At 41.4% G+C, this 19530-nt stretch overlaps 2 protein-coding genes across 8 annotated transcripts in view; both read left to right on the top strand.

Annotated features, from left to right (window-relative positions):
- LOC131683819 (F-actin-monooxygenase Mical) overlaps positions 1-19530 on the top strand; it is a 167137-nt gene that overhangs the window by 16241 nt on the left and 131366 nt on the right. The gene's annotated exons all lie outside the window — the stretch shown is intronic.
- LOC131683854 (uncharacterized) lies at positions 1701-2357 on the top strand. Its single transcript, XM_058966214.1, has 2 exons — positions 1701-1832; positions 1890-2357. Exons 1-2 carry the CDS (start codon positions 1782-1784, stop codon positions 2355-2357), a joined length of 519 nt encoding a protein of 172 aa, XP_058822197.1. The 5' UTR covers positions 1701-1781.

The following is a 19530-nucleotide window of genomic DNA, read 5'->3' as shown; positions in this document are numbered from 1 at the left end:
GTCTTTTGCATTGAATGTAACGCGGTTTTTTTTGCACGATTTTCGCAATTAACGCGGTTTTTTTTACACGGATTTCGCAATTAACGCGGATTTTTTTGCACGATTCCCCCGTGTAAAAAAAACCTTAGTGTATGTTTTAATTTTTAGACCGATGTCAGTAAGATCCGAATTGTGCATACCTTTCGTTAAATGATGTCACAAGGGAGTTGTACCTATATTTATGAATGCAGTTTGATGCGAAGTACTGGACCTCACGTTATGCAGCGCTCAAATAACGGAAAAGATAAAGAGTTGGCACGTTTCTGACGAACCTAGTTTGTGGCATCACAGACACACAATGCTCGCCATAGAAGCCAATAAACTCAAAGTGCAAAAACACAGGGAAATAAGGAAAACAAATTGGTGTGCATTCCGCTCACACCTGGAACGGGAGTACTACGAAAGGCCGGAACACATAAGGCCGAAGCACAAAAGGCCGAAGCACAAAAGGCCGAATTACAAAAGGCCGAAGCACAAGATCAAATCGCTAAGGTCATTGTAGTAACCCATGGCGTTATTGATGAGCTGGTGCATATCATATCATGAATTGATAGCTGAAAACTGCTTTAATTGATTTTTTATTTAATTAAATTAAATTAAATTCAAAAGAACAGCTCATGTTGAAAAGAAGGAAAAATACCAGAAAAGATAGTACAATAATTAACATGGCAGAATTTCTAAAAATCTGTTCAACATTGATTGACAATTTTTCGTTGAAATATGCACTATCTGCATTATATATTTTCTGATAAGGTATTTTCGGGCATTTTGTAGTAGATCAGAACGATGCTGGGGTCATTAGTCAAAGGGTTATCCGGAGGAAGGATATATAGCCGAATAGTCATTAGGACGAGGCACACTAGGCCGAATGCACCAAACCGGGTGAGAAATAAAGTCTTTGGAACTGAAAACAAGATTTAAACGAATGATCAGTTTTCAACAATTTGATTAGAACCTTTGAATGAATTTGATTTGACTTTGAACCATTGAAAATAATGTTTAGCATATTCACGTCATCTTTCTCGCTGTAAATATGCAACGAATATCAAGGTGCTGGGTCGTTAGGCCGAATGCCGTTAGGCCGGCTGGTCTAAAAAGAATGACAAATATGTAGAGCAGTTGGAACTGAAAACTTTCAATGATAGTAAATAATATCAGTTTGAGCGCAACTTTCCATACTACCTGTCATGTAGAATGTTAAACACGGCAAGTTGGTCGTTGTTCCACAGGCTACTGCTTGCATTAAGCCTAATATGGTTCCATAATCACCAACTCGTGACAGAACACAATAAAGTTATTCCACGAAGTTGCCAAAAAGCGGGGTCTCCAAAATATCGATGTACCTTTTCACAATGGTAAATATGTAGAGCGGTTGGAACTGGAAAGTTTCTAAGCTTGATTTTTTTCAATGGAATAATAATGTTTGGAATATTAACGACACTTTTCTCGTTGCATATTTGCCGCTTTACTGGAATAAACAACACGAAGCCTAATGTGGCTACGCCACACCGCTTCATGGTAAGTGCTGTCCGACATCGCTCCGCTCCGTCGGACTTAAACTAATTTAAGCCCCTATGTTTGAGTAATCCGGGCAAACGAATGGATCACAGGTTTGCTTGCGAGAGGCCGCCGCTTCCGTTATTAATGTGATAAAGGACATTTTTCCGGATGCAAATTGTTATTTATGCTATTTCCATTTTTCACAAAACTTATTAAAACAGCTGAATTGTCGAGGGTTGAAAATGCTGTATTCCAGTGATATGGATGTTTATATGACTGTAAAACACCTACAAGTTAGTACAATTAATAATTACATTAAATTACTAGTAATTTTCGATTACCGTTTTTAGGCGCTCTCCTTTCTCCCACATTCGAGGATTGCAAGAGCGTTCGAATGTATCGCGACCTACATACCGGCAAAACTAGCTGGCTTCTTGGAATATTTCAAAGTGACATATATTACAGTGCGAAACAACAACAAAAGGCCAATGTTTCATCCCGCTCTCTGGTCAAATCACAATGTAGTGATGGGACGTTTGCCACTAACGACCAATGCTCTCGAGGCGTGGCATCGACGATGGACTGAAATTGTTGGATGCAGTCATTTATCCATCACCAAGATTATATCGGAATTACGGTCGGAACAACACGAAATTGAAGGACGAATTCTACGAATTTTTCAGGAAAACGTTCCCCAAGGATCTCAAAATAGTTGCGATAAAATAAGAGATATATGTCTGAAATGTGAAAATATCACTGATGAAAATTTTGTAAAGAATGTAGCACTTTTGTTGTCCTCGAAACAAAAAAGGGTTTAATATAATTATGTGTTAAATTATCGTGCATTTTTTCTGACCATCTCATTTATTTATTTCGTTTTTTTTCGAGATTATGGATTCGTTCTTGGAATATTAATGTTTACTGTTAAAGCTTACATCTTAGCAATCATATATGAATCAAAACATGAAGACCAGTATCATCAACAGATTAGATCATACGATTTCTGATGCCTGTTGGACTTGCGGTTTTATCTGATTCGGCCTTTTCGTGTTTCGGCCTTTTGTGGTAGGTTAGAACATCTTCGGCCTTTTGTGTTTCGGCTTTTTGGGATTCGGCCTTTTGTGATTCGGCCTTTTGTACCGCTCCCCCTGGAACAGTCGAAAAGACCGGTAGTAAGATACAATCTCCAGCAGATCTGGATACTACGGGAAGCGACCTACGAAAGAGGATTATAATCGCCTGTAATAACGGTTGTCCTCTTGTAACAAGGTCTGTATGTCGTGATGTTCCTTGGTGAAACGAAAATCTAGCAACAGTTAGGAAGGAAGCCAGACTGCGCTTTTCAATAAAGTGAAGATTACTGGTAGCATCAAACCACAGGACCGCTTTTACCAAATAAAACGAGTTGAGAAAGGCTAAAAACTATCAATGAGCGTGTTTTGTAAAAACATCGGGAGCTTTCCAGAGGCAGTTCGCCTTAAAAAGCCTTATCAATGAATCACACAAATGGCCTAGAGCAAGTAAAAAGGACGATGCTTCTCTCACAATTGGTAATAGTGAAATATTGGATGTTCCTGGGTCGATCGCGAAAGACGACGAATGCGACGGGTCAGAATTGTAATGGACAGCGTCCTAATAGGACTTGTGAGGTATAACAGAAACTGGCCTGTCAGATTGTTATATCATCTCTAATTAGATGGACTATCAACATCTTCAAACCCAACAAATTCCTTGGTCCTGGTAAAAATATTTCTACAAAAATCGATAGACATAATTCCATCCATTTGAGATCCAGTCTTATGCTTGGACACCCAACTATCAGCTGGATTACTTCTCTCCAGGTATTTATTCCAAAAACAGGTGAAAAGGACTTGACACTACCCAAAGCCTTTAGACCTATCAATTTGACATCAATACTTCTGAAACTGATGGAAAAGCTACTGGACCACTGTATTCAAACGGAGCACTTATCGAAAGTTCCCCTCAACAAGTACCAGTTTGCATATCAAAAGGGCGAATCTACGGAAACAGCCCTACAATCCTTAGTGACACTTATTGAGAAGACCCTCGATTCCAAGGAAATAGCAATTTGCACTTTTCTTGACGTCGATGGTGCTTTTGATAGTACGTCCTACATATCAATTCACAAGGCCCTGGCATAAAAAGCAGTGGAAAAATCGATAGGTGACTGGATTCTTGCAATGTTCATGAGTCGAAAGATCACAGCAACGTTGGGAGGCACGAAAGAAACTATAACAACTAATAGAGGCTGTCCCCAGAGAGGTGTGTTATCACCTTCACTGTGGTCACTGGTGGTGGACGATCTTCTCAATGATCTAATTGAAATGTATTTCGAGATTGTTGGATATGCAGATGACATTGTTCCAGTTATAAGGAGAAAACATTAATCTGTACTTTGCGATCGAATTCAACCAGCCCTGAAGTTCATTATGACCTGGTGTTTCAAAGAGGCAACCCTGCAAAACGGTAATTGTAACGTTTTCCAATATGAAAAAACCGAAATTCCTTCCCCCAACTCTCAGTGAAACTACAATTAACTACGCAGAAGAAGCGAAACACATAGGCGTTATCCTAGACGAGAAGCTGAATTGGAACTAGCACCTGACAAACGCCGTTAATAAAGTAATTACAACACTGTGGGCGTGCTGTAAGCTCTTCGGGAAAATTTGGCGTCTCAAAACGAGATTGGCTTACTGGTCCTACACGACCATCGCCAGACCACGATTAACGTATTCTGGCATTGCGTGGCGGCCCAAAGTTAAACAAACGGCCGCCTGAACTAAACTAACTAAAGTTCAGAGACTAGCCTGCCTCTCTATCACAAGCGCTATGAAATCAACATCCACTACAGCTATGGAAGTCATGCTTCATCTACCTTCATTCGCACAAACATATTATGGGGGAGGAGAGACTTGGCTCTCTGAGAATGCTAAAGGATAAACCACTATTTGATGGCGATTTGAATGGTCACCCGAGTATAATAAAGGAACTCAAACTAAGCCCTGTCTTGACCACAGTTCAAGATAAATTGGGGGCTAAACCTAATTTCGATACTTCATATGAGGTTGGCATAGTGGATCGTCACATATAGGATGTAGGGGGTCCCATACTACCTCAAGGCACAATATCATTATATACGGATCGTTTCAAAATGATCTGAGTAGAATCGGGAACCTACGGACAAAGAAAGAAGCGATATCAATGGGAAAATGACCTACAGTTTACCAGGCAGAGGTATTTGCAATAAACATCTGCTCGGCGGTCTTCAGGAAACGAAACTAAAGGCATGCAAAAATCGCAATCTTCTCGCAAGCACTAATTGCAATAAGGTCATCGAAATGTGAGTCCAACCCGGTTCGGGAGTGCATCATATCTTTACAACAACTGGCAACTCGCAAAAAAGTAATGATATGCCAGGCGTGGTTCATCAAACACGATTGTTGAAGTAGAACTATTTCTAGGCATTGAACTTGAGCTTGGGTAAAAGATCAACTACTAAAAGACTTGCGTAACGTAGTAGACGCTCGACAAGATAAGAAATTCATACATGCTGATACAACGAGAGTCAAAAACTAATGGATCTAAAACAAATAGTTGGTATAATTACAGACCTATTTACAGAACATTGTCTTGCCATAGATCATCTGAAAAAATTGGCAGAAGTCAAGATGACATTTGTCAATTCTGTTATTACGAGCCCGAGAGCTCGGAACACATTCGCTGCCCTTGTGCAGTATATACTGTTTCTTCCCAGAAAGCGATACTTCGGAAGGCATCTCATGACACCTCGCGAGGTATGGCATATCTGTTCCAAACGGATCCTTAGTAACATTAATAATGTACTACCCGGTTGGGACGACACACAGTGGTCCCAAATAGAAAAAAGACGGTCATAACTATTTTCTGGCTCCCAGTTACGTTTTTGTGCTTCGGTGTCTTCAGAAAAGTTTCATAAAATTTGTTTGCGCATATTTTGAGATAGGCACCTTAATTCTCATTAAGGTGGTATAACAAGTTTTGAGTATCTTTTTTTTATTAAATAATCAAAAAAAAATTTTCTTCTTTCAACTTATACAGTAATTCATTCGGAGTAACTTTGCTGAAGAAATTGTTTATCGATATATTTTTCAATGCAAGATATAACTGTGTGAATAAAAATGGACTCTAAAATCAAGTTTTTTAAGTTTTCTTCACAGGATCAGATTTAATCACTTAGGTATGTTCTAGAAAGTTTTAGATATCATCAAAACACACAACTTTTGTGAACACACCAATGGTGTTTGGCGTAAAATTTAGGATATAAAAACATATTTCAGTTAAAAAATAGGGTTTTTCTGCATCATTTTGTGTTTGAACCGGCAACTTCCGGCAGCCAATTTTTGGATATGTTTTACAATATAGTAGAACCTTGCATTTGAGAAAAAAATTGGAGTCCTATCTTGAAAGATTTGTATCTGAGCTCAATCAACATTCACAGGAAAAACGCATTGTCTTCTATCTCGCCATCTTAGATTAATCCCTGAAACAGAGAAAACGCGTACACTAAGTCGATAGCATGCAAATCAATGCATACCCCCAGCAGCATGTCGACAATTAGCTTAAATTTCAATGGTTTTTTCTTTTGATTATGTATTCCTGTTAAAAATTGGAAAAAAAATACACGAATGTTTGAAAGTTTCATAAGGAACATTATATTATTAGTATCGCAAATTATTCTACACAGCAGAAATAATAAATCAATTACTCTCATAATCGTCACTGCACTCCACTTCATCTATCGATAAATCTGGTTCATTACTGATCTCCAACGCAGTTTCTTTCAATAACTCCTTTGCTTCAGCAGGTAACGCTTTTATTTTTTTTTGAAGACGCTTTACGCATGCTAGAAATAAGGGGGTCGGACGAAACTAGCAATCTAAAAAAACGTCTTCCATTGTTTTGGACCTGCTACATTTTCGGCTAAAATCTCGACGGAACTTCTTGATATATTTGTTGCAAGCCTCATGGGCCTCTTCAGACATTTGTCCTATCGGCAACAAGGAAGACTCTATGATTTGTGCTCCATGTATATTTTTGAATGTGTTTACACATTACAAACAAAAATATCTCTCATTTTCCAATTGGCGGCAATTGGTGGCTAGTTTTCAGATATGTTTTACATATTATAATTTTGTATGAAAAACCGAAAACCGGGCTAATGCATCAATTCATGTCAAACTTAATATGATTCGACAGTTAAAAAAACTTAATTGTCAATCAATATGATATACGTTTCGTATTTCATTCATACAATATATGAAAGTACTCACATTCGCTGGAATAATCCATATTCTTTCCGGTAGAAAAAAAAAAACAAAATCCTTTCGGTAAACTTTTTCTATTTTTTCGCAACGCGCTCACGTTTCGACCTGTTCGACGTTTGTGACTCTGGCAGGGTTGCGGGATGGCATGCACATATGTCATATTTATATTACACTGAGAAATAAATATATGCAGAGTTAGCGTTCCTTTTATTCCCGTCTCTTTTATTCTGCTGTGATTTTTATGCATCTTCTAGAATATACTTTTAGTAAGCATTCAATAAGAGGATAGACCGAATATGCACAATGCTTAAAATTTACAGCATAAGAAACGAAAAGCAGATAGAAAAGTATGCTATCGTTGAATGAAAAAGTTCTGCGTGTAAGTTAGCATGCTGGTGCCAGTATTCCACATGCTAGCAGCACCGTGTTAACCCTTTCCTAATACTAAAAAATATGGAGTAGCCGAATTTTATATTGACAATAAGTGGTGGCTGATAAATCCAAGATGACGAAATAGAAGACAATGCGTTTTTCGTGTGAATGTTGATTGAGCTCAGATACAAATCTTTCAAGATAGGACTCCAATTTTTTTCTCATATGCAAGGTTCTACTATATTGTAAAACATATCCAAAAATTGGCTGCCGGAAGTTGCCGGTTCAAACACAAAATGATGCAGAAAAACCCTATTTTTTAACTGAAATATGTTTTTATATCCTAAATTTTACGCCAAACACCATTGGTGTGTTCACAAAAGTTGTGTGTTTTGATGATATCTAAAACTTTCTAGAACATACCTAAGTGATTAAATCTGATCCTGTGAAGAAAACTTAAAAAACTTGATTTTAGAGTCCATTTTTATTCACACAGTTATATCTTGCATTGAAAAATATATCGATAAACAATTTCTTCAGCAAAGTTACTTCAAATGAATTACTATATAAGTTAAAAGAAGAAAAATTTTTTTTTGATTATTTAATAAAAAAAAGATACTCAAAACTTGTTATACCACCTTAATGAGAATTAAGGTGCCTATCTCAAAATATGCGCAAACAAATTTTATGAAACTTTTCTGAAGACACCGAAGCACCAAAACGTAACTGGGAGCCAGAAAATAGTTATGACCGTCTTTTTTCAATTTGGGACCACTGTGCGACACATGTGGACAAACAGATAACTCGCTTCCAGCTACATTGGATTTGGGCTATTTGTAACATATAGAGCAAACAGGGACAACTGCCACAAAAGATAACCTGAATAGTGGTCGCAGTGGCAAAGTTTCCCCTAACAAGGAAAACAAGATCCTAATCATGACAAACTGACGATGCACCAGCACAGCGGGCACGAAACATGGATAAATTACTCGACATTACATGGCTGACAGTTGCGTTACTCTAGTCATTCATCGGGAAAGTGACACTTAACTGAAACAGCGCAGTGCCGTTGTCATTAATGTTAATTCTACTTGATTCGGATGGACCATCCCCGGTTTTACATTGATCCGACTCTGAACAATATCCTCTTGAAAGATAGCGTCAACCTCTAGAAAGGCCTCACTGCTTGCATAGATAACCGCGGGATCCCGAGAGACGACAACGTCCAATTATAATTAATTAGTGGAGGTAGTGACCCTTAGTTGGGACACAACTAAATTAAGAACAATGAAGAGCAAGAAAAAGACAAAAACTAACCGCAAGGGTCCCATGGAATTTGGCGACCACGACTACGTGTCGGCAGCACACTGGGAGGTGAGCACTTTCAACGAAAGCCGAGAACCTTACGAGTTCGCCAGCATCGATCCCGTTGGCCATTTCGGGTTTGAGTAGTGTCAAGCGTCAAAATGCAATGATGATGCAAGCGTAGTACGTCGAAGAACGCCTCAATGACATATAGACATGATAGCAAACACTTGGAAATAAGTCGAATAAAGGTTTGGTGGTCAGTGTGTTCATTGAAGGTTATTGCTATATTTAAGAAACGAATAGAGATGCTTTAAATGCATGGCTTCCGGTCACCAGGCGAAAAACTACAAAGGACAGATCTGATCTGTGCAGAAAATGCGGCGAGAAGGAACTCAAAATACTTCCCAAAGCAACATAAAGTGCAAGCTCTGCACAAAGTAGATCAGGCAGAACCACTTGACGAAATACTTTATATATCCAGCGTACATGAGGTGACCAAATTAAACCTCAATCATTGCGACGCTGCACAGAAGCTGTTCTGGCATTCGACAACAGAAACCAAGTGCGACATTGCATCCACTGCAGAACCGTATCAAGTCCATATTGATAGCAGTAACTGGACAGCGGATAGAGCAGAAATGCTATGATGGTCTCGAACTCATACCAAGATTTCGTGATCGCCAAAATCAATGGGATCTATATATGTAGCTGTACCTCCCCGAAATGGACGGTAGAGCAGTTACATCGGATGCTAGATAAGCTTACTGGAGCGCTGATTGGACGACGACCGGTAGTCATTGGAGGAGATTTCAATACTTGGGCAGTGAAGTGTGGAAGAAGACGTACCAATACAAGAGGGTATAGTCTGCTGAAAGCTTTAACCAAGATGGATGTTGCAATGAAGGCGCTAGCACCACTTTTCGCAGAGGCGGCCGAGAATCGATAATCGACGTTACCTTTGGTAGTCAGTCGCTAGTAGCAAATATGAACTGGAGAGTTAGCGGCGGTTACACGCTTGGTGACCACATTGCAATTCGGAACAACATTGGTCAACGGAACTGTTTGTCTGTTTTTTATTTACGTTACTTTAAAATCTACGAAACTTTGCTGTCGCACAGAGGACTAGAATCCATGAGTGGAAATGGGAGGTGAAAGATTCTGCGGAAGCACTTCATGCATCGAGCGACTCCCCTGACCTGAAAGCGAATGAACGGAAGTATGTGACAGCACTATGCCAAGAAAACTAGATCCAATAAACAGATGTTATCTAACTTACTAGTGGAACAAGGAGCTCTACCCCCTCCGCGCACTCGGCTTTAGAGCTAGAAAACATGCCCAGAAAGCTAGCACCTAAGCGGACAGAGAGGAGCGAAATATAGTGTTCCGGGCTACTCTAAAACATGAAATGATCTCAAGCAAATCTAGTTTAAGGCTCTGACACTAGCTCCTGGGGCAACGCATACCTTGTACTGATGGCGAAGATCAGGGGCCCATGACGCCTCAGTAAATGTACCCTGACAAACTGAAGTTTATTGTTGAAGGGTTCTTCCCGGATCACGATCTAACGACATGGGCAATTGCACCGTATGGCGGATTATAGCGGCACACCGCCGAAGGCATACAAGTCCCCAACGAGACACTCATAACTGTAGTGAAGGGCTCAAAGGTGAAGAAAGCGCCCGTACCAAATGTAATCACCAGCATCGCAGGCATTCACAGATATGCTTAGAGAAGTGTTTCAAAAGCTTCTAGACGAAGGTCACTTTCCTGACAAACGGAAGATACAGAGGCAATTCCTCCCGATGATCCAGCGTCATATAGACCAATATGCCTGCTGGATGAGCTCGGAGAAACGTTAGAGAGGATTATACTCGAAATGCTGGCAACATTTATGGGCTTGTCGAAGATCCAGTTCCCATTCTGAAAAGACAATGGTAGACGCTGTTTGATCGACGTTCCAACAGAAAAGAAGAAGGAATCCTGGTAACGATAGATGTCGAGAACTCGTTCAATACCGCGAGCTGAGAATCCATCGCTGAATTGCTGCATGTAATGGAGGTTTCTAGCTACCTGTGCGGATTGGGATATTGCGGAAAAAGGTATTAGCAGCTATTTCCAGAACCGGGTTATGACTTTTGAGACAGAGACAGGAATCGGTTAGAATTTCGGCACGATTCCCACAAGGTTCCATCACGCTCTGGAACGGAATGTATATACAGCGTGCTGACACTTAAGTTGTCTAGGAGTTTGGAGATTTTTGGATTCGTGCACGATATCGTAGTAATGGTACTGGGACACATGCCAGTAGAGGGGGAAATGTTAGCGATGGAGGCAATCGACATGATCGAAAATTGGATGTAGGAAGTGAAGTTATAGATTGTACACTTCAAACCGGAGATACTATTGATCAGCAACTGCAAACTGCTGCAGGAGACATATCGTAGTCTCGAAGCGACCGCGGAAATAGCTGATTGTGATGATTGATGATGACCAGCTGAACTTCAACACTCAGATTTACTAATTATGCGGGAAGGATCAATGCTCTAGCCACAATTATGCCAACCAGCGTCGCGCCAAGTACCAGCAAGAGGCGTCTTAGCATCGCCGATACTAAGGTGCGGAGGTCCCGTTTCGGTTTTGGCACTAGGAACACAACGGAATCGAGAGAAGCTGAGCAGAGCGTAAAGGCTCATTATCATGCGAGTCGCGAGATACTACAGAACTATCCCTTCAGAGGCTGCCTGCGTTATCGCTGGAATGATCCCAATCGGCATCACCCTAACGGAGGATAGCAATTGGTATACGCAAAAGGAGGCCAGGTTAATACGGATAACACTAAGAGCTAACTCAATGGCTGAATGGCGGGTAGAGAAGTAACTTCTCACCTGACGCAGTACCTGGCTGGCCTGTGTCCACGGGTGTTTTAACCCTTAAAGGCGCAAACCAATTTTTTTTGAATTTTCTGAAAATTGTCTCACAAATTTATTACGTGACTATGATAATTTTGAGATGGTTTTCGCAATGTTGTTTTAAAACAACATTGCGCATTTAATTATGTTTTATGTGTGACACCACCATGCCAAGAAAACTAGAGCCAATGAACAGATGGTGTCAGAGGAACTCGGCACCCTCCGTGCTCTCTGCCTTAGAGTTGAAAAACACGCCCAGAGAGCTAGCACCGAAGAGGACCGAAATGTAATGTTCCGCGCCGCAAGGGCCACAATAAAACGTGAAATAAAGCGAAGTAATTCGATTTATCTTAAATAGCTCTAGCTAGGAGCTGACACCAACACCTGGGGCGACGCATGCCGAGCAGCGATGGCGAAGATCAAGGGGGCCCATGACGCCTCCGGAAATGCACTCGAACAAACTGAAGGTTACGGTAGAAGGGGTTCTTCTCGGAGCACGATCTACGCAAATTTACCGTATGGCGAGCTGTGCTGAAGGGTCCCTAGCGTGTGGATCAGATGGAACCCCCAGCAGGGCATAGAGAGCGGCAATCCAGGCATTCACAGATATGTTCCGAAAAGTGGCTCTATTCTGAGTCCTACGCTTTGGAACGGGAAGTACAGCAGCGAACTGACGCTTAAGTTGTTTAGGAGTGTAAAAATCTTTGCATTCGTGGACGATATCGTAATGGTACTGGGAGACACACCGGAGGAGGTGGAAAAGTTGGAGATGGAGGCAATCGAAATGTTCGAAGATTGGACGCAAGGAGTAAAGTTACCGATTGCCCACCACAAAATGGAGATGCTACTGAGCAGCAATTGCAAAGTGATGGAGCGAGCAACAATCATTATCGGGGTATATATTATAGTCTCCAGACGGGCGCGGAAACAGCTGGTTGTGATGATTGATGGTCAGCTGATCTTTAGATAGAAGTAACTTTTCATCTGACCCAGTTCTTGTCTGGTCATGGGTATTTCAAACAGTACCTTTAACGGTTTGGACACGCGACGTTACCCTTTTGTCCGGAGTGTATATGTCGAGCAAAAGTAAAGAAAATCATTGTTAATGTATGTCGATAGGAGAGGACATGGAATGCCGTCAACAGAACAGCGATACTAATACACTCGAAACTTCGGCGAAAGTAACGAAACAAACAGCAAGTTAGGTAACCCCAACTAGCCGAAGACTATGAACGAGTAAGTACGAAGACGGTGTAAAAACTCTACGAGAGTAGCTGTGAAGTAAACCCCTTCACAGCTACCCTCGTAGGGTTTTATGTCATGTTTGTCGGCATCTCATCATTGGTTTATCTCTCGACAGGTTTCGACATTAGCGACACCCATGCGCAGACCAGTTACATAGTGAATCAAGCAACAGCAGTTAACGCGTAAAAAATCGAACGAGAGTCAGAGATTGGGATTGGTATCTGCAGGAAATCTGCTAACGAGGAACTCTCCACACGTTGGGGTGGGATAGTTCTGTCCCCGGAAGCTATCCAAGTAGTTCGCGACCATAGCTGGAAAGCTTAATGGTTAACGACAACGGGTATCGATATCGGGAGAAATTCCGCCGCCAGGGAACTCTCAGTCGGAGTAGGGTAGATTCACCGTCGGGGACTATCCGAGTAGAAGCTAGTAATTCGATGTCTCAGGTGCACAAAAATGCTAACTTTTGCTCAAGGAATATGCAGAGGAGCTAAAAAGCTCAAGTAGCGAATACAACTTGTGCATTCACTCAGAACGAGAACTGAGTTTTAGGGAGGACGAGAAACTTAATGGACCAAGCAAGGCTCTGAGTGCATGGCGGAATTTGAGAGCATAACAATTAGATGCAAAAAGCACGATCAGTTTTCGCACGAAGTAATACTTTGATGAAGTCCCGTGAGGAAAGCAGAAGCGGCACAAAATGGTAGTTTAGTCCACGTGCTAGAACTTACAATTTTTTTAGCACGGTATAAGTCACGAACGAAAAAACACCCGTTCACGCGGGATCATGAATTGTCCACGCCATGAAGCCCCCACCCTTGGCTACGGGCTGTTTATTCTCGAAGAACCTACTTAACACGACAAGTTTCAGGGCTTCATTTTGGTGATTCAGAAGAGTTAGTTCTCTTCGATTTCTCTTAACTAAACTTCACTATTCCCGTTTTATCAGGTACTGTGGCATAGCACTGACAGGGAATTCCTTCGAGCGCCTGGGTCCGTGCTCTCAATTACAGCACCAAAAAAACTCATGCACTAGACAACAAGTTTCAAGGCGCTATAACTGGAGACTCTAGTACTCTCAAAAGTGTACGAAATTAAAGAAGCACGACTCGCTGCAGTTGGCCTTAAGCAGTGTTTTAATAAAACTCCAGCAGGTCTCCTAATTAGTTTGAAATCATATTGATTCGCTACGGTTTGATGTTGTCATTTTGGCGTTACTCATAGCAATTAGGGAACACTTCGATTTTCAAGCCGCTATTATTTTGTGATAATTGGAACACTTGACCATTCTTGCACTAATTGCAAGCTATCTGGATAATTAGAAGTTACCAAATGACCAACTGCTTCAGTAAAAACCCAACCGAAAACTTTGTAAGCAATAATAAGCCCACGGTTTAGTCTATACATACAATTACTACTTTGCATAATGCTACAATCCACCAAAAACAAAAGTAAATCACATTCCATAACATAACTTGCTGGATCAACCGAACCAAAACAAAAAAAAAATCAACCCTCAATTACTGTGAGTAGTTTCTTTAGTCTACATTCGCACACGATGCGCAAAGAAGGTGGCCAACTCCCCGTTGTGCTACTGGTACACATTACACTTTCTCCGCCAGGTGGTTCGGCGGCCTACTGCTAAAATTACCCAGAAACATTAGCGCCGGCCAAAAAATGGGAGTTAGATGATGAACAGAGCGCATACCTATGTCGGAAAAGCTTCTCGGCGCGAGGGCCACAAAAAAGTGTCTCAGATCCTCCGCTGCAAGAGTATTGATCGGGACTGGAGCGCCTGACCGCGCGGTCGGCGAGATAAAAACGCGGCACATTAGCGGTCATTATCGATTTCGAAATAGAAACCGTAGAAAGAAAAAAAAAGGCCTCCCCTGTACGGCGGGCGTTCGGCATCTCGTATCGATTCGTTTGGCCGTGGTACACCTTCAAACTTCGTTTCGCTGGCTGCTGCAACCAAGTGTGGGTATGTGATGTCAGAGACCGGCGGGGATGGGGTACGCGCCGGAAAAAATCTGTTCTCGTTTTCGTTTGGATTTCTTCGGTTTTGGCAAAATTGAATGAAATCGAAATGTGAATGGTCGAATTTTTAATGGAGCTGTGTTAGTCAGCGTTTGGGTGTTCGGAGTGGGTCGATAACAGGGTGTTTCCCATGGGTTAGTTGGACAATTGGAATGGCTGGAGGCCAGTGCAGCGAGCATATAATTTACTACATTTTGTATGTTCCGAGATTCCATAATTGTACTTCTCAAAATCCATACTTTTATGGAACCAATCAAATTTAGATTATATTCGAAGAATCAATCATTTCCGCTTGTTTACACAACAGCTCATCTAGTTGGTATCTCAATCAAATAAATCGTATAATTTTTTTGATAACCAAATTAGCGAAGCTTTCAACTTCCTATTACTACCTGAATAAAAAAGTGTTCCGCTGCAAGTACTAATCAATCTCAGACGTAGCCATATCAGATTTCGATTTTGTGGCCTAAATTTCCAAAACAGAACACGTTTAATTGACAGTCTGCATCACAGGTTCGCTCATGCGTACGTACAAGTAATTGGTGATATCATTTTCGCCGAAACGGGCATCCTTTTGATTAAAACACGGAAAACAAACGGTTTTACAACACCGTTCGGAAGCTTCAATGGATCGGCTGATAAGAAGTCGTGTTCTGTGTTGTACCAATGCCAATGCTCTTTGTTTATCGCACTTTTGCCCCAGCCGACTATGGAGTATGATTTCTTCCACAAGATGTGCGTGTGTGTGTGTGGCATAAAACAAATGCGAATATTTGAAGAGCGCGTATAAAAACAAAGGCGTATGACGTGTTGCGCAAAATATATAAAGAATTTCATATATGATGGAATATGTTTTTCGTAAGCTTGTCACCCCTAATTATTTGTTCTTATTTCCATTATAGATGTTGTAACCTTATGGCATATTCGTTTTTGACAGTGCACTACACCGGTGTAGTCGGTGCTACACTCATTCAAACTTGGGTGTAATCAGTCTATCTCGTTCTTTGCACTACACCGGTGTAGCACCAAGAAAAAACGAAAACGCCATTAGGTTTGTTCGCCTTTTTTCGCGCTAGAAATTTTCTTAACCAGATATGCGGCGATGGAAGCCGAACCTTGCGTACGAGGCCGACTCACCAACTATACCATGCCCGTCATCTACCTTCAAATATTGCTTCACATTGCAAGCAGAAGATCGGATACGGCAATATTCAGAATCAACAGCCGCTGCATTGGTCGAGATGAGTTAGGCTCTACAGCACTACACTTTGAGTGCTGCAGAGCCTAAACTTCATCCAGATAAACTAGGTAACAAACAAACGATCGCCAGAGCAAGAATAAAAGTGACAGTGTCTTATCTCTCATATCAGGCTGAGGCGACTGCTTGTTATTTGTCAAATGTATCACCAGCTTCAGCATATACCACTGACCTGGGAAGTGTTGCCAGTGCATATTGACGTCTCCAAGGTATTAGAAACAATTTTTATGCGTACTCAAGTCCCATGAAATGTGGTGATCTCGTTCCGTAAAGACCTTCTGAAAGTGCCCTATATCTGCCGGTTACGTCCCTCTTCAATGGTATTTGAAATAAAATTGGGGGATGACAAAATGCTGACTCAGCAACGCTAGTCGATGTTTTTACCACGGAGTTTGGCCTAAGATCTAAGCTATCTGGATACTGGTTTTACACATAGGCAATGTATCCTTGTACGCATATTTATGTCGTAGTTTGTTTAAGGTGATCTACGGCCCTATGGCTGCTCACTCTTGTTTAAACTAGTTATGGAGATTCGTTTCAAGTTTCTCTCATCAGAATCCGACACTAACTTAGCGACAGGGCGAATCTAGCGCCGGCTGGAAATGGCTTTCACCTAAAATTTTCTCCTTAGGGAGAAATATAGTGTAGCACTCTTGTTTAGTTGTCAGGGTATTTGAATTAACAGAAATGGACATCCTGGAAGAGAGGATGCATTTTTCAAAAAATGTGATTTAACAAAAAAATGCAACTCCAAAAAAGTCGATAAAAAAACAAAGAAAAAAGCAACAATCCTGATATATTGCCGCTTAAATTTGCAATAATCTGTTTTAACCCGTCGTAATCCGATATAGGCGGTGGTCAGCTATTTTCGTCCGTGTCCCTTATCACCTTTTTATTTATTAGGTGGTTCATCATTAATTTTGAAAATGAGCCACCTTGGTTATGCAACTATTTTACCGCTCTTTTTTGCAAATAAGTAGCAGTCTTGGTACTATTATTTTCAAAATGGCTCGCATTTTGTCGTATGTAATTTTAGATGTTCGTTGATTTGATAGCCATTGTAAGGGAACATGTATTCGCCGGGTGATGCCAATCGAGCTGACATTTCTTTGGACGGAGCAAACTAGTTTCTATGTTTGTTTAATGTTTATATGACCAACTAGGGAGCTAATCCACAGGACATTCAATGTGCATCGGGAAAACGCACGGTCTTGTCTGAGTGGAATTATGTCTTTAATCATGTAAGGTTTGAGAATTGACAATTCGCGAGAAGGATCAAAAACCAGCTAACAATTTCCTTCTGTAATAGCAGCACAAGGAATAAATTTTTATTGTCGTGTGCATTGGTTTGCTACGTTAACATACAAACGCTCGAGTCCTTTGCGATCATCCACGCAAACCTGCGCTCACGATTTCGCTAGAAGGATAACACCCCAGTGACTAAGTGAACGTTTTAGCACTTATAAAGTCACAAATGCTGTCTAAAGAGCGAACCTACAAGCGCCCGTCTTCGCGCGATCATGAATCGGTTACATCCGAAAGCCCCTATCCTCGACCCTAGTAGCATAGGTCCAATGCCTTCAGATGGACCTGACTAAAAAGGTGCCCTTATCCAATAAACAACACGACATGGTAACATAACCGTGAACTCTTCTAGCATCTGAATCATACACCGAAAATTAAGTATCAGATTCACGGTCCGCGCAATCATCTAGAAACACACGCGAATATGCGAATGGACACGGTTAGAAAATCGAGTTTATACACGCGACAAACACGTTAACATGCAAACGCTTGAGTCCTTCGCGATTATGCACGAAACCTGCACTGACGATCTCGTAAATATCCCGGTCATAATGTGAACGTCTCAGAACTTCTAAATTTTTAAACGCGGTTTCAAGCGCGAACCTACAAACTGCCGCGTTCGCACGATCTTGAATCAGTCACTTCCGGAAGTCCATTCTCGGCACCAGCGGTCTAGGCCTTTAACTGGACCATTTAAAAAAGAAAGCTCTCATATCCACTGGACAACACGTTCCATGGTGACAAAGCCGGGAACTCTAATGATATGGGGTGACTCAGTCCCTGTCCCTGAATGAGAAAACCGTACACCGAAAACTAAATAGCAGAATGGCGATCCTTGTGACCATGCACACGCGAATATGCTAAAGAACACACGGTTACAAAATCGAATTTATACACGCAAAGTCACATATATGCGACAAACATGTTAACATACGAACGCTTAAGCCGTTCGCGATCATCCACGCACACCTACGCCCGCGATCTCGCAAACTTGATAACACCCCGGTAATAAGGTGAACGTTTTAGTAGTTACCAAGTTTCAAACGCGGTCTCAAACGCGAACCTACAAACGTCCGTATACGCTCATGAATCGGTGAAGCCCGGAAATCATTATCCTCCGTCCCAGCAACTTAGGTCCATACATTCAGTTGGACCAATCAAAAAATAAAGCTCATATCCACTAGACAACACCTTCCATGGCGACATGACCGGGAAGTCTAGTGATATGGATCTCATTTTCTTCTAGCATCTTAACCGTACACCGAAAATCGTGCATCAGATTCACGGTGCGCGCGCGATCATCCAAGAACACACGCGAATGTGCGAACGGTACATGGTTATAAAATAAATTTTTGCACGTACACGTTAGTACACGCGACTTACAAATGCACACGTGATCGGACACGTTAACGCACAAACGTTCGAGCCCCTCGCAATAATACTCGCGATCGTGAAGTCCCTACGTCCTCACATATCTGAACCGTACAATGAATATCACATTCGGAATCACGTCCCGTTGCAGTTGGTCTTAAGCAGTGTTTTAGTGGGTTACATTTCCCGTCTCGTCTGCAATTGTAGTGAGTGATTCTGGCGCGGGCCCTACCCTAGCTCTACAGTCGCAGTCGAATTTTTGGGAAAAAAATTGTCGAACAAAAGAAAATAAGACTGAACGCAGAGATGGATATCTCGGTGTCAAGGGCCATTATGATGTGCAGAAGACAATAGTGGTTGTTGTCCAGCGAAAGGTGCTTTCAAAAAAATCAGGCAATCTGGGAAAAGCTACGAAATTTAAAAGCAATTTATGCCGAGGACGAAAGTCCGATCTACTAGAAGATGGACACAGAAACCCATCAGAGTTTTCATTTTATTTTATATTTTTCGTTCAATTGAAACACAAAGTGTGTTTTAGTTTTTAGGGATTTGCGTCAAGCCGGCGCTAATCTATTCCGACAAAAAGTTGGTGTCGGTTTCTGATGAGACGAAGTCGAAACGCACCCATGTAACCATAAACATGATCCGCACCAAATTTTACAACCATCAAAACACCATGAAATGGCCTCAGAATCCCATAAATGCACCAGAATATGATCTTCCGGACCATGGTGGTGGTCTTTTCAAGGGTTGAACCCATTCCAAACACTATCAAAACACCGTGCAGTGGGGGTGAATTTGGACCATGATCATAGGGACATTATAGGCTTTGCGTTTGCTCGGGACGAGCGTTTATATGTTT

This window comes from Topomyia yanbarensis, chromosome 1 (genome assembly GCF_030247195.1).
Source record: "Topomyia yanbarensis strain Yona2022 chromosome 1, ASM3024719v1, whole genome shotgun sequence".
Lineage (NCBI taxonomy): Eukaryota > Metazoa > Arthropoda > Insecta > Diptera > Culicidae > Topomyia > Topomyia yanbarensis.
Note: the sequence above shows the minus strand (reverse complement) of the source record. Positions and strands in the feature narration are given on the sequence as shown.

Excerpts from the sequence above, each read along its gene's own strand:
- LOC131683854 (XM_058966214.1), top strand. The coding sequence starts at position 1,782 with ATGCTGTATTCCAGTGATATGGATGTTTATATGACTGTAAAACACCTA. Across the intron at positions 1,833-1,889 it reads TGACTGTAAAACACCTACAA|GCGCTCTCCTTTCTCCCACA; the intron begins GTTAGTACAATT and ends TACCGTTTTTAG.